This window comes from Perca flavescens, chromosome 1 (assembly GCF_004354835.1).
Source record: "Perca flavescens isolate YP-PL-M2 chromosome 1, PFLA_1.0, whole genome shotgun sequence".
Classification (NCBI taxonomy): Eukaryota; Metazoa; Chordata; class Actinopteri; order Perciformes; family Percidae; genus Perca; species Perca flavescens.
In genome coordinates, this window is record NC_041331.1 from 30,357,388 (window position 1) to 30,370,793 (window position 13,406).

Genomic DNA, 13,406 nt, shown 5'->3' on the forward strand with positions numbered 1-13,406 from the left:
CTGTCAGCGCCTCTCCTCAAGATTGTTACGGCAGGACACTCAATTTAGGCTAACTCCTGTTGGCGCATAATTGTGACAAATGTCGAAGTAGATTTACGTAAAAAATCCACCTTGGTTGTTCACACTGTGGCTGCATTGAAAAAAAATCAGACCTGGGTCTAAATCTGATTTGAAAAAAATCTGATCTGGACAATCCAACAATGGATTTGAGTGTTCACACTACTTCTGAAGAAGTCTGACCTGGTCACTTGACCACCCCAAAAAAAATGTGATTTGGGCCACTTTTGCCTAATTGACTGTAAGACATGCAAGCAGAATAGAATATGTGGGTTGTTATTCATAGCCTACATCTCACACAGGTTATTATCCATTATCTACTACATTACTATAAATGTAATACCTTCAGGTAGCCTATAGGGTGATTCAAATGATCAACCTGGAAAAGTGTGAACGCATTTGCATTTACAGTAGGCCTACTGTTTTTAAATGAAAAGATAAACATGAAAAATGCTGAACATCATATCAGTCTCCAGCAATTGCGTAACTTGTCTTCAGAAATTAAGCAGACAACGCATACATAGGGATCCTGATGACAAATGGCAGATAGTGGCAGATAGGTTAGAGCTTTGTGACTTGACATCTTAGCTTATAGACATCCCCGCACTGCCCACATCAGGGACAAAGCAGCCAATGGCAGGACGCATTTAAACCAGACGCCGATGTGACCAAACCAATGAGAGCGCAGCTGCTTTGTTTCCCTGCCTGGATGGCTCTGTTTAGTGCGCACATGTGACCTCAGAAGGCGCTTACTGGCATTTAAACATCATCGACAGGGTGCTGAAGCGGACAGCTCCCCATACAGATAAACAAACCAAAACCTGAACACAATGGCTCCTTTGGCTCCCCGTTATGGACGCTTTGAAGCTTTTTTCTATCTTTAACTCTCAGTGAAGATCTCCATTTCCCCAGCCGCGCATCATCTCTGAAAACTAAAGGACTTTATTTTTAAGCCGCTGACGAGAACGGCGACGTGTTCTCTCTACAAACGGCAGTTTAAAGCGGATGTTGTGACACCTGTAGCTGAATCTGGATCTCAGTCTCCCGAAACGAGAGCTTGGATGGTTTCACATCCCTTCTGCATCCGCCCAGCAGGAGAGGTGCTCTGGCGCTGTCTGATCTCGAGTGGGGAAGCGCAAAGGTATAGCCTAAAGCCATTTACAGACGCATTAATATCTAAGCCGCTCTCTGTGCCTGCTTGGACAGGAAGGAGCATGGATAGAGAGGAATTTGCTCTGACTAGTGCGTTGAAGGGATTTGTAGAGCTGGGGGTGTGCTCCTGTTGAAACTAAGCTAAGGACAGTGGATGCAGCACAGTCACTAACAGCTCGCCATTTCTCTTTCAGCCTTCTTTGGTTTATTATTTCATATTTTTGGCGAGTATATATATATTTTTTAAATCAGCCATGGGGAAAGATGAGTGCAAAACAATGCTGGACGCTTTGAACAAAGTGACCGCTTGCTACAGGCATTTGGTCATCGCCCTGGGAAGCACCTCGGACTCGCAGAACCTGCGGGAGGAGCTGAAGAGGACCCGCAAAAAGGCCCAGGAGCTGGCCGTCGCCAACAGGACTAAACTGACCTCTCTGCTCAAAGACAAGAGCATCAGCAAAGAGGACCGGGCCGAGTACGAGCGCCTATGGGTGCTGTTCTCGAGCAGCATGGAGCTCTTGGAGGTCGACATGAAACGGTCCCTGGAGATAGGGCAGGATTTCCCCCTCAAGGTGCCGACGAGACACCTGATCCAGACGGGGATGACCGGCAGCACCACCACGGTGGCGGCCCGGGCCATGAGCGTGCAGAACATGAAGTACGAGGCGGACAGCAACATCGACACGGCGGACCTCCGGGACCTGCAGTGCGAGATCTCCCAGGTGAGCCAGATGATGGAGGAGATGGAGATGAAGGTGCAGGTGGCGCCGTGGGCCGTCGAGGCGAAGCAGGAAGCAGGCGCGGAGCTCAAGTCCAACATGAGTGTGGGGAATTCCTCCGTGGGTGTGATCTCCATCTGCGAAGAGGAGCCCAAAGAAGAGGAAGGAGGCGGCAGCAGGGACACTGGCTTCGCGTCGATCTGCGCTGTGGTTATATTCTTAGTAATCGTTACGGTGGCTGTGGTTCTAGGATATTTGGTCATCAACATGTCCTGATGTCTATAACCAACATAGTCCAGTCATTTTAAGCCAAAATGGGGGTCAACCTTGAACAAATGGCAACAGAAGCAAACTCAACTGATTTTGTATCCTCAATATGTCCTGAATAGCTAAGGAAAAAAAACAACCGAGAAGCTCAAGTGAATAGGGTACAAATTGTAAACTTTAGATATCACCATGAAAATTACTGCGTTTATTATTTACATCAAGACAAACAAAAAATGTATTACAAGATTTTTGAAATTGTTTGTTAACATGAGTGCATAATCTAATTACATATGTGCTAATTTGCATAAATACCACAACAGATCTAAACATTGGGTACAGCCAGGTGAAAATGTCTTGTTGAATCTTGTTGACATCTTACAGTACAAGACTTAATGTTAAGGTCTGAATGGAACCCGTTTAGCATTAAAACATAGAGACAGGAAGAAGTACTTTAAACCAGGCTTTATTAATTATTATTGCAGAGATAGGGAACAGGACCTACCTTTTGTCTTCTGCATTCTCCTTACCCTTGTCTCCTGTTCTTCCCTCAGTCTCATCCCTCAGAAACAGTCCAACGGACCCAGTCCCAAACCCCATCTCTGCAATAATAATTAATAAAGGCTGGTTTGAAGTACTTCTTCCTCTATGTATTAATGCTCATGGGTAGCCTAAATGGGTTCCATTCAGGCCTTACCATTAAGTCTTGTACTGTAAGATGTCAACAAGACATTTTCATCTGGCTATACCCAATGTTTAGATCTGTTGTGGTATTTATGCAAATTAGCACATACATAATTAGATTATGCACCGTTTGCCCATGTTAACAAACAATTTCAAAAAACTTGTAATACATTTTTTGTTTGTCTTGATGTAAATAATCAACTCAGTAATTTTCATTGTGATATCTAAAGGTTAAACGTTTTACCCTATTAACATGAGAAAAAGAATGAATAGGCGTATGAATAGGCTATATTTGGTTCTTTTTCGAAACTTTCTCCTTATAGGATTCTTCGGGGCATTTTTTTCTTTACTCAGGACATATTGAGGATACAAAATCACCCACGGGCGTGCCACCGTGGTTACAAGAGCCCGCAGCTCCACAACAGAGAGAAAGAGTTTTTTTTTTTTTTTTTTTTTTTGAGATGACAAAATTGGGGACATGTGAAGTTATTCATCTTTCTCGGATTTGTGAATGTATTCGGTGGAGTTGAGGAGTTGCACTAGATAGCCTACAATGTAGAACAATAGAATGGACGTCGAGCACAGTTTGAGGTTAAGTATGCTATATTTTTTTAAAGGGGCCAAGGGGTCGTGTAGCCTATTTTTGGAAGAGGAAAAAAAAAAAAAAAGTCATGAAATTACGTGACAGTGTCTGGCCATCAGGATGACAGGCCAACCAACAACACGTAATCCAAGTGGATTAGTGGAAAAGATCAAGCGTAAATGTAGCCTACTGTTAAGTATTCCCCTTGATGTTCTGCTGATTGATGCTTTACATTTATGAATTCAATCCAGCAAAGTCGTGTTCAAAGGAGCATGGGGCATCAGAGAAGTGGGGTTAAGTTTATGGCAACTAATAGAGCCAGTATTCCTGTTAGGTGTGATCAAATATGCACTGTTCCACGAGCACAGTTTTAATACACCATACAATCTGTATATTGTAGTAGGCCTGCATCGTAGCCTACTGGTAGTAATTGCATCAAATCACAACGTTCTCCATGAGAGCCTTGGGGACCTGAGAGAAAATAATGCACCCATTCACTGTAAGCCTGTTCATGTTCCTTTTCAGGGTTTTCTTGCAAACAGTGTTGAATGTATACATTGCAACATGTGAACAGAGGGTTTGTACGTACAGACTGCTGTGTCAGATAATGTACATACATAAGTATATTTATTATAATAAAATTTTGAAACACACATTTGAGAAACGTGCAGTTTGAAGAAATATAGCTCCCAGGTGTTTCACAAGTCATATCAAATGGAACATTTGTTTTGAGTTATATGGCCAGTTTGTAATGACTGCAAAGTTTGACACGCATAGGCTACATCAGATGTACAGATTTATTTTAAGCAGAGGATTAGTATCTTAGACGTAACCACGCTGGTTTTAAAATAGTGTTCTATTTAAAAAGGAAAGGAGACTAAAACAGATTCTTTAAGTCCCTAATGGTTTTAGTTATAAGAGACTTTGAAGGTCCAAGGTGAACTGAGAGAGGATGGCTTCCAGTGCCAAAGCCTTTATCTGCGACTGTTAGTTAAGGAGGGGGAGGGGGGGGGGGTAGTTTGATGTCAGCTCAGAAATAGTTTCAAGTCAGAAATCTTAATCACATGGTGTCTAACAGCAAAGACTGGGTTGATAGCTGAGGAAAACCCAAGCAGAGAGATGTTAGTTACACAACATGAGTCGAACAGCGTTTGCTATTTAGCTAGGATTTTATCTAATGAGAAACAAGAATAGGAAATGATATAATGCTCTTATATGGAAGATCATGTTTCCCTTACTTTATTAGAATTTTCGAAAGGTTTAATTAAAAAGATGCAATCTCACTAGGCAGATACATTTTGTTTTCTCTCCTTTTCTCTAAAATCTTAAAAATGTAATAATATTGAGTCAAAATAACTGTGGATGTTCAAAGTTCAACACTTCATTTCTTCCTCCAAACTGTTATAGTTATTTATTTGAAACAAATCTCTCTGTGGGTCTAAGGTTTTGCAAAAACAGTTTTAAGTAGATTTTTCAAAAATGGAATGATTAATCCACAATTGAAAGCAAAACAAAAACTATAACAACTCCAAGTTTTTGGTAAATTATATAGTTTATGGCACATTATTGTACGGAAATTTACGGAAAACCCACAGGGTGCATCACTGTTTACGAGGCGGGGGCTGAATTAAAAAGCAGAGGATATATTGTATCAGAATCTTTTCAGGTAAAAATGGAACAGTAAGATTAAATAAATAGGCAGTACATAAAAAGGATGTAAAGTGCTACTAACAACTACTATTAAAGAGAAGGGTTAGTCCACAGTATCAAAGCATTCTGTTTCTCTCCTCTGTTACAAATTCACAAGGATCCTTTGACATCAGCTAGTTTGTCACTTACCAGTGGTGCTTTCAGGCTGAAAAACAAGAGTCACCTCAGGATAAATAAATCAATGTCTATTCATCATCCATAGTACAGGTGATGGACAACTTCAGTAATTTGTACTTATTCACATGCTCCAATGTGAATTCTAATGAAAAGTCTGATATAATTGCTCGCAGTTCAACGGTTGCACAATGAGCTCTGAAATGACTTTAATGATCTCCTCCCCCATTCCTGAGGGGTTTCTCTGATAATTGTACAAGGTAAATAGACCCCTGGCATTTAAAGACCATTCAGCCTTAGTTGCCAGCGTTGGAAGTATGTAATAATCTCAAAGGATCAAATTTAATTAAAGCTACTCTCCTCTTCAGAGGCCTGACTCCTTGTGGGAGTAATGGAACAAGATTACATTTTTCTTATATTAAAAAATCTAAGATAGCAATCATTTGGGACATTCAGCAGACTACTTTAAAAAGCCTTTTTTTGTTTTATCTCTTATTGCAGGCTGTCTCGTCTCTGCTTAGCCTCTCGAGGTTAGAAACCTGTGGAGAAACATTAATGGAATATAAAAAAGCTGTAATGCAACACAACTCAACTTCTTAAAACACTAATACCACAGTGGGCAGAGCATTTTTGGCCGACTTTGATGCATGAAAATCAGTGGATTGCTATATGCTCACACCCAATTAACACAAGGCTTTCTGACATCTTGTTGATCCTTGTTGTCAGCTGATGGAGGCACTAAGCTCTGCTAACAGTGTGTCATGAACATCTTTGAAACTCACGACAGACGTACACTGTCATCCGGAGTCCTAAAAATATAAAGGTGATTAATTAAACATGGGGGAGAAAGGGAGGGGATTCAAATAGTAGGGTAGAGAAAGCCTCCTGAAACGCTGCACTTTCAAAATTCGTCCCTCATGTTTCAAGTAAGTCTACTTTTATGCAACTTTGAGACTGTTTTCATGCATGCTGAAATGACTTTGCAATCTTTGTTACGCAAGCTGCTTCTGAAAATAGCCACAGCATCAAAGTTTTAGAGTACATGCTTCATTAGATATAAAATGGCTCTTTACAGGTGAATAAATCGACTTTCTCTACAGTCGTTTGGAGGCATTTTATTTAAACTTATGCATGACAGAGCCATTTATTCACTCCGTCGCTTGGAAACAAATATATATATATATACACACATACATACATACACTCTGTCTGTATATAAATATATTATGTATAGTATAAGCAGACTGAGAGGCGAGCTACACACTTGGCAGACAGACCCCTGCATCATCACCTCATCTGGATGAAGATGGTTGGTTTCCAAGGCTGTGGGTTGCCATAGAAACCCTCAACGGACTCTCCACCGCAAACAGTACAGAAGGTTGAGTAGTGTTATTTCAACTCGCCCCCTTTTTGCCACCACCATCCTACGCACACACAGCACTCTTAGCAGGAGATGTAGTGTGAGGACAGAGCTGAACATGGGACCAAATCCCAGCATCCCCACCGCCACGCTGACAGATGAAATGTGCCCAAAAAAAAGACTAAAAAAAAATCTGATTGAGCCGTGCTGACCTGTTGTAGTGTGTCTAATCATTCTAGAAGAAAATATTCCCATCACGTCAGCGTGACTTAAAGGAATAGTTTGGATATTTTGAAGTAGGGTTGTATGAAGTACTTGGTAGATTGCAGTCTGCATGGCCCCAGTTTGGAGAAGCAGGCGGGAGTACCGACAAGGAAGATGAGCAATGTGATGCTGTTGACGAGGGCAGCAACTAAACATATTTTAGACACCTAAAAAAAGGCCCACCAAAAAAAGAAATCAATATCGGTTTAAGTGTTGCTATATTTAGAACATTTTCCACCACTTTACCTTGCTGCCAGGCAGCCCTTTCCAACAGGGAACTGAAGCCATTATATCCTTTGCCTTTGTCAAAGCCACCAGACTCATTTGAGGAAAAAACAGTAATTTCACCTCGCAGAACACGAGAGTTGCTACCTCGATCGGTTAGTTTGTTTGTGTTATCGTGCGACTTTAGTGAATCAAAACTAACACTTTAAAGCATTAAAGGTGGATACTTTTTGCTGCTGCCTGTGCTGCCCAAGTCAACATCAGTACATTGCTTACTTCTACAAACTGGGGACTTGCTGATCTCCATCTGGAAAACACTGACTATGGATAGGTATTGAACTATTCCCTTAAGGGTACGCTTGCTGGATAAAACAAGCAACATTATGATACATATTTTTTTGTTGATATAGAGCCCTAGACAAATCCAAAATCAAAACATTTAAACACTCTATATATAGATCTTTCCATCTATTCCTCTCTCACAGCCCACTGGTCTGTCACATGTAATGTGCACTTCATGTTTCTGGGCCAAAAAGATGAGGACTTATGGCCATATTGTTGTTACACAGATACTTGATATAAATTGCCTTTTAGAGCAGGCATTGCGATAGTAGATGTGCATTAGCATTAGACTTATTATTCTGTTTTATTCAGCTCACTCACTATGTGCCCACATGTGCATCACACACCATCATCAGCACAAATCACCTAAAAGCAGTGTGAGACAGCATCAGTTAAAAGATCAAATTAATAATGAATACATTGATCCGTTTAATAAATAAATTCATAAATGGCAACCACAGGGAACAATCCATTCGACAGATTATTTCCTATGAGTTATCAATTTGCCATGAGGGACACTGCTGTGAGCAGGTAAGACACCCAAAGGTGAAGCCCTGCAGTACAGATAAATAATATCATATGTAAATGTCATATTTGTTGTAATCTGCACATTTCAGAAGAAATTAACTCCAGTGATTGAACAAAACTCTGGAGGGACAGATCTCTGTACGGATTCCCAGAAGAATAGCTGTGGCTATGGCCCAAGCTAATGGAGATCCCAATAACTCAAACAAAATTAATTTAAAATCTCTCTAGGTCTGATGGCAAGGATTGTGACATAACATGGACATGGAGTCATTAATACAGTCTGTTTAAGACCAGGAGTATTCCCCAAAGAAAAAAGGTCTTGTTTGTCATTGACAAGGACACAATAAGCCTTTTCCACTGAATACATTTTGACATGTCACAGTAGGAAAAGCATGGGTAAAATTAATGATGGCGGAATTCCGTTTAGATGAGTCCTGGTATTGGTACATGTGTCACAATGTCACAGCTTTAAGGCCTGGACACGCCAGGATGACAAAACAGTAACATTTTGCAGCAAAATGAATTCCAGTGGGATCGCCGTGGTCAGAGGATCGGCACGAGGAGGCAAAATGAATCCACGAGAATGTTCCACATAGAGTTCAACCTTGGTGAACTTTGACAGGCAAATTTGCTCTGTTAAACAGCAGCAAGCTGTCTTGAGACAGCGCTGACCTTTGAGGGGACGGAGACACAGCTTATAACTGTGTTGCACCATTCACTTTTACTTAACCTCCTCTATCGGAGTAAAAACTCTTCCACAAAAAAAGCAATGGTTAGCAGACAGTAATGAGATAGGAGTCTGTGGTACAAATACGTCTTCTGAATTAATCAAATTCATAATAACATTAGCAAGCTTAACTAACCAGTTTGCCATCTGATATTATCAGAGTAGTAAACTTGTATTGCTTCATAACATGTGCACAGAGGAGTTTTTGGGCTTGTCCAGCAGGTAGGGCAAGTCAAAGCTGACTTTTTGAGTCAAGTGGGAACGTTTGCTCTACAACAGGGAGCAGATGTTTGTACTTGGGTGTGATGGTGATCTGTAGAGTTATAGTGGAGGGATCTACGATCACTATGCGGTGCAGTGCAGAATTGTCCTGAGGATCCTCCAGCTGAGGGTCTGCGCTCGCACCCACCTCAGCCTCTCCTGAAGTGTCCAACGGGTAGCGTTTGTCACCTGGAAAGAGTGGAGAGCCCAAGAGAAAGAGAAAATAGCAGACAGAGATGGGAAACAAAAACAAATGGTCAATCTATCATAAGCATTCACAGTACTGTTTCATCACTAACATTATCCTCATAAGCAAGACGATGATAACAGTAGAACAGCTAAATAATAGCAACAGCAGCCGTTAGAGTCCTGCCACTACTGCTAAACTACCGATCCGGTTTGTTTTTTATTATGGCCAATTCTTAAAAAAATGAGGTTGATGATATTGTATATTTTACTTTTAACAAACAAAGCCCAAAACCAACAATACATCAGTCTATATATATTTACTGTGGTATTGGGCACTGTAGTTTTTAGCAAACATTACTTGAACAGGAGTACATTTGTTGGAGAATATTTTCAGCAACAGATTTGGAGTGATAGTATTTACGGCTTCAGGATGGATGTATGTGGGTGTGACTCAAAATACACTACAGTGCCCATGTTTATTAAATAATAATGTGTCAACAGTGTGGCTCACTGGTGTGTATTTCATAGTTTTTGGACCACAATGGAGTCTAATGGCACAGAGGAATAATATCAATTCTCACTATAGAATATCACTTTCACATTCATTCATCATATTATAAAGCTGAACTAAAGACACAATTTACTTGTGAAATGAAACATTCATTTGGCATGCTTCAGTGTTGGTTTGGGTGTAACTTAGACGCGATAGACAATCAGCACCTGGCAGTAGTGATATGTAGTGTTCATCTTTTAGGGAAACAACAGGCAGCCACTGTTCGCAGCCCTCTGTGGCACGCTGGCTGGAGAAGTTGTGGAGGTCATATAGCAAAGGGAGGCGGCACATGCGGCTGAGCTCGTAGAACTGTGGAGGGGCAATCCACAACTCCCGTGCCTGGTAGCTCTGGAGGACCTCTGAGGGTGTGGACCACTGACACACACACACACACACACACACACACACACACACACACACACACACACACACACACACACACACACTCTGTTAAGTTATGTACACAGTCTTGTACTTGCTTTCATAGTCAATGAAAGGTGCCTGGCACAATTTCACATTACTTGTTTTGACCAACCGTCCCAAAGACATTCTGTAAAGATACTGGATCTTTGAAGCAGATACTGACAACAATATTTGGGAGTTTGCTGATAAAGATAATAAGATATATAGACTGACAGTAATTTAAAAAAAAACAACAACACATAACATAAACAAGTAATTTTGTTAACGGACGCCTTCAATTTTCTCTTTTATTGTGATAGATACTGAAACACGTCTAATAGACTGTTGAAAAAAAAGTCTACTTTTAAGTGCTCCATGGTGGACAAACTATGGGCATTTTTGCTAGAAGAAAATTACTGACTATTTGGTTGATCATCAGAATGGCTGCGATTAATTTTCTGTTGATTGATTTATCAATTCATTGTTTTAGCTCTGATGACATCATTTTATTTATTTCCCTATAAATCACTTTGGTCAACATTTGATGTGTTCTATAGCCTACATTTACTTGATTTATGTATCACCTGATAGCGCACTATTTCCTTCTCATCATGAAGTGTGTGGGGGATCTCCTGCAGGCAGCAGATGAAGAAAGCTGTGTCAAACCTCGTCATACCGTATCGGCCTGTGGGAGTCAGCCAGTTGCCCCACTCATGTAAAGCCCAGATGTTGGGCAACACCTCCAACTCTCTGCACATCCTGATGAAGTTGGAGGGGTTCTGGTTCACCAGAGCCCTCCACTTGGTGAGTTCACTACCACACAGATCGCTTACATTGTTGTGTGGTACTTGGTCAGTGGCACGCCTGTCCTCTATGCTTTTCAACAAACTTTTCTCTTCCACTTTAGACACGACCAGGAGCACACCGGACTCCTCAAACGTCTCCCTCAAGGCGCAGATCCGGAAGGCGACCTCTCCCGGGATGGGAGAGCCCAGTTTCAGTCGGTCTGTGGCGAACATCGGAGGTCTAGTCTCCACCGGCTGGGTGACACTTCTCAAACCAAAATTAGGAAATGTCCTGAACGATTTAAAAATGTCCAGCCATTCGCTCGAAAAGTCCGAAGAGTCCACCATGCCGCCGGGAAACACATACGCATTAGGCATGAATCCACTTTTACTGCTTCGCTTAAGCAGCAAAACGTCGTAATCGAAGCAGGACTTGTGCGGCAGGTGTGACCGTCCGTAGCTGCTGTCCAGCGGGGAGCCCGGGGCGGCTGGCGGCGGTGTCCTCGCCGATAAACAGTCTGCACCGAGCCTGTGGCCTGCGGCTAAAATAAGGGTGGCCGCCTCCTTCCAGTGCTTCAAATTGGTATTCATCCTAAAACTACCAGCGTGTTTTCTTAATTTTAGCTAAACGCTCTTGAAACATGGATGTGTTTTGCAAGTGGTTACTCAGCCTGCTGCCTCGCGATATTTCTTTGAAGTGACGTGATTAGGGGAGGACAAGAGCTGCTATCCCCACCTGCAGGCTGGATGACCTACAGAGACGCAAACATCATAGACTGTATATATAACAGTCCATGGCAAACATACAGGTGCCCCCCAAAGGCAATAACTTCTCAAATTAATATCTGTCATTCTCTGTGTATTTTATGGAACTGATGGATTTGATTATGTTTCCTCAATATATTAAAATCGAATAATTATTATATTTTGCACATGCTGAATGAATCTGAAAGCCCACAAATCCCAGTAGCTATTGAGTTAACAAAAAAGATACTGACAATAAAACTTCTGAATTTATGATGTACATTTTTTTTCTTTTCTTTTGCAAAGTACCTGTACAACATACTTGCCCACACAAAAAAACACACAACTGTGCTACATTATAACATGGCTCAAGTTTGATAAACCTTAGATCTAAAATTAAAGTGTTCCATTTTCTATAGTGGTTCATTAACAAACAAAAAACACATTCCATTTAACAGAGTATGTATTTTTTGTATCAAAGTATCACTTCGTTCCTCTCCAAACTGCTTTGATGTAACAAGTGGTCTACAAGACAATCTTTACACTGGTGTGAATCTAATATGGTGAAAAAAGCTCTCCTATCAATTTGGTAAAGTTGTTTAATTTACCAAGGCTATAACAATACAAAGTGTATAGCCCATATTTTGAATAAAATATGTAATATGGACATTGTGCTTTTTTATTGTTTTTGTCGTTCATGTTTTACCATTTTCATATGTCCTTCAAAATTCAACATGATTTAGACAATTAGGATTTCATCATTTTGCACAGCATTCCAACCTTTGCTGTAGTGTACCTGATTAAAATGTGTAACATTTGAACTCTTTCTGCTTTCTGGCAGTTCAAACTTAAGTGAGTCAAAAATGGCAAATTTTCTCAGTGTTAAAATGATCTCACTATCTATACACAGTATACAGTCTCAGCTGCCTGCAAAACTGTTTAACTGAAATATCACAATTCAGTAAATAAATACAGCCTATGACTGATTCCTGCTTTCTCACCATCTATTTTCTAATTTTTAGGGATTGTTTTCTTCCCCAGTTATAGTTGATACGCAGCGCCGAAAGTAAACAGGCTCAAAAGCCTGAATTCTTTCTGTAAATGCACTTAGTCAGATCCTAAGCCGAACGTGTCTGAAACTTTCACTCTATTATTAGTCATATATTGTTGTTCTCAGGGTTACTGAGTTCATATGCTAATGTTTTAGCTGATTACCAAATGCGGGCAAGGCAGTCTGTCTGAGGCAGCTGTTCAACTCCTTCATTGAGAACATGTCCTTTGTATTTCAGCAAGTGCCTCAAGAGCTGCAGCCACCAGAGGAAGTCAGTGATACAAATCAATAGCAGATTAGTAGAACTTGCAGATATTCGTGCATGTCCTGTATCCTTTTGTTGAGGATGTCATCTTTGAGATGAAGTGCCTAAACACAGAAATTGAATCCAAAGATAACTGAATCCAATTAGACTTACATTTGCAATATTATAAATAGTGCAAATACAGAATGTACTGAAAAAAATCACAAGAAGAAAGACAAGAAAGTTAGTGTACACCTTTCTTGTCTTTGTCCAACGATATGGACAAGTTCTTCTCATATTCAGCTCAACCCATTCTCATTTTGAAGGCTATAATGGTCTGCAACCAAAGGTTGGAGTCAAGGGGGTACTTGGGTCAATGAAGCAAAAGCTTGACTTTAATTTTATCACAACTGATGCTGAAGTGAAGACATGTTCATAAAACAATCCG

The 13,406-nt window shown here is 40.7% G+C and overlaps 2 protein-coding genes across 2 annotated transcripts; one reads left to right on the plus strand and one right to left on the minus strand.

Annotated features, from left to right (window-relative positions):
* The first annotated feature begins 1,463 nt into the window (after positions 1-1,463).
* On the plus strand, positions 1,464-2,204 carry LOC114553503 (regulator of G-protein signaling 9-binding protein). Its single transcript, XM_028574742.1, has one exon. It carries the CDS (start codon positions 1,464-1,466, stop codon positions 2,202-2,204), a length of 741 nt encoding a protein of 246 aa, XP_028430543.1.
* A 5,675-nt stretch (positions 2,205-7,879) lies between these two features.
* Positions 7,880-11,662, minus strand: nudt19 (nudix (nucleoside diphosphate linked moiety X)-type motif 19). Its single transcript, XM_028585177.1, has 3 exons — positions 10,719-11,662; positions 9,900-10,107; positions 7,880-9,179 (listed from the first exon to the last, which is right to left on the minus strand). Exons 1-3 carry the CDS (start codon positions 11,508-11,510, stop codon positions 8,962-8,964), a joined length of 1,218 nt encoding a protein of 405 aa, XP_028440978.1. The 5' UTR covers positions 11,511-11,662; the 3' UTR covers positions 7,880-8,961.
* Between the last annotated feature and the right edge of the window lie 1,744 nt (positions 11,663-13,406).

Coding starts and splice junctions, on each gene's coding strand:
- nudt19 (XM_028585177.1), bottom strand. CDS start 11,510: ATGAATACCAATTTGAAGCACTGGAAGGAGGCGGCCACCCTTATTTTA. Junction 10,108..10,718: donor AGGAAATAGTGCGCTATCAG/GTGATACATAAA, acceptor TGTGTGTGTCAG/TGGTCCACACCCTCAGAGGT. Junction 9,180..9,899: donor CTACATATCACTACTGCCAG/GTGCTGATTGTC, acceptor CACTCTTTCCAG/GTGACAAACGCTACCCGTTG.
- LOC114553503 (XM_028574742.1), top strand. CDS start 1,464: ATGGGGAAAGATGAGTGCAAAACAATGCTGGACGCTTTGAACAAAGTG.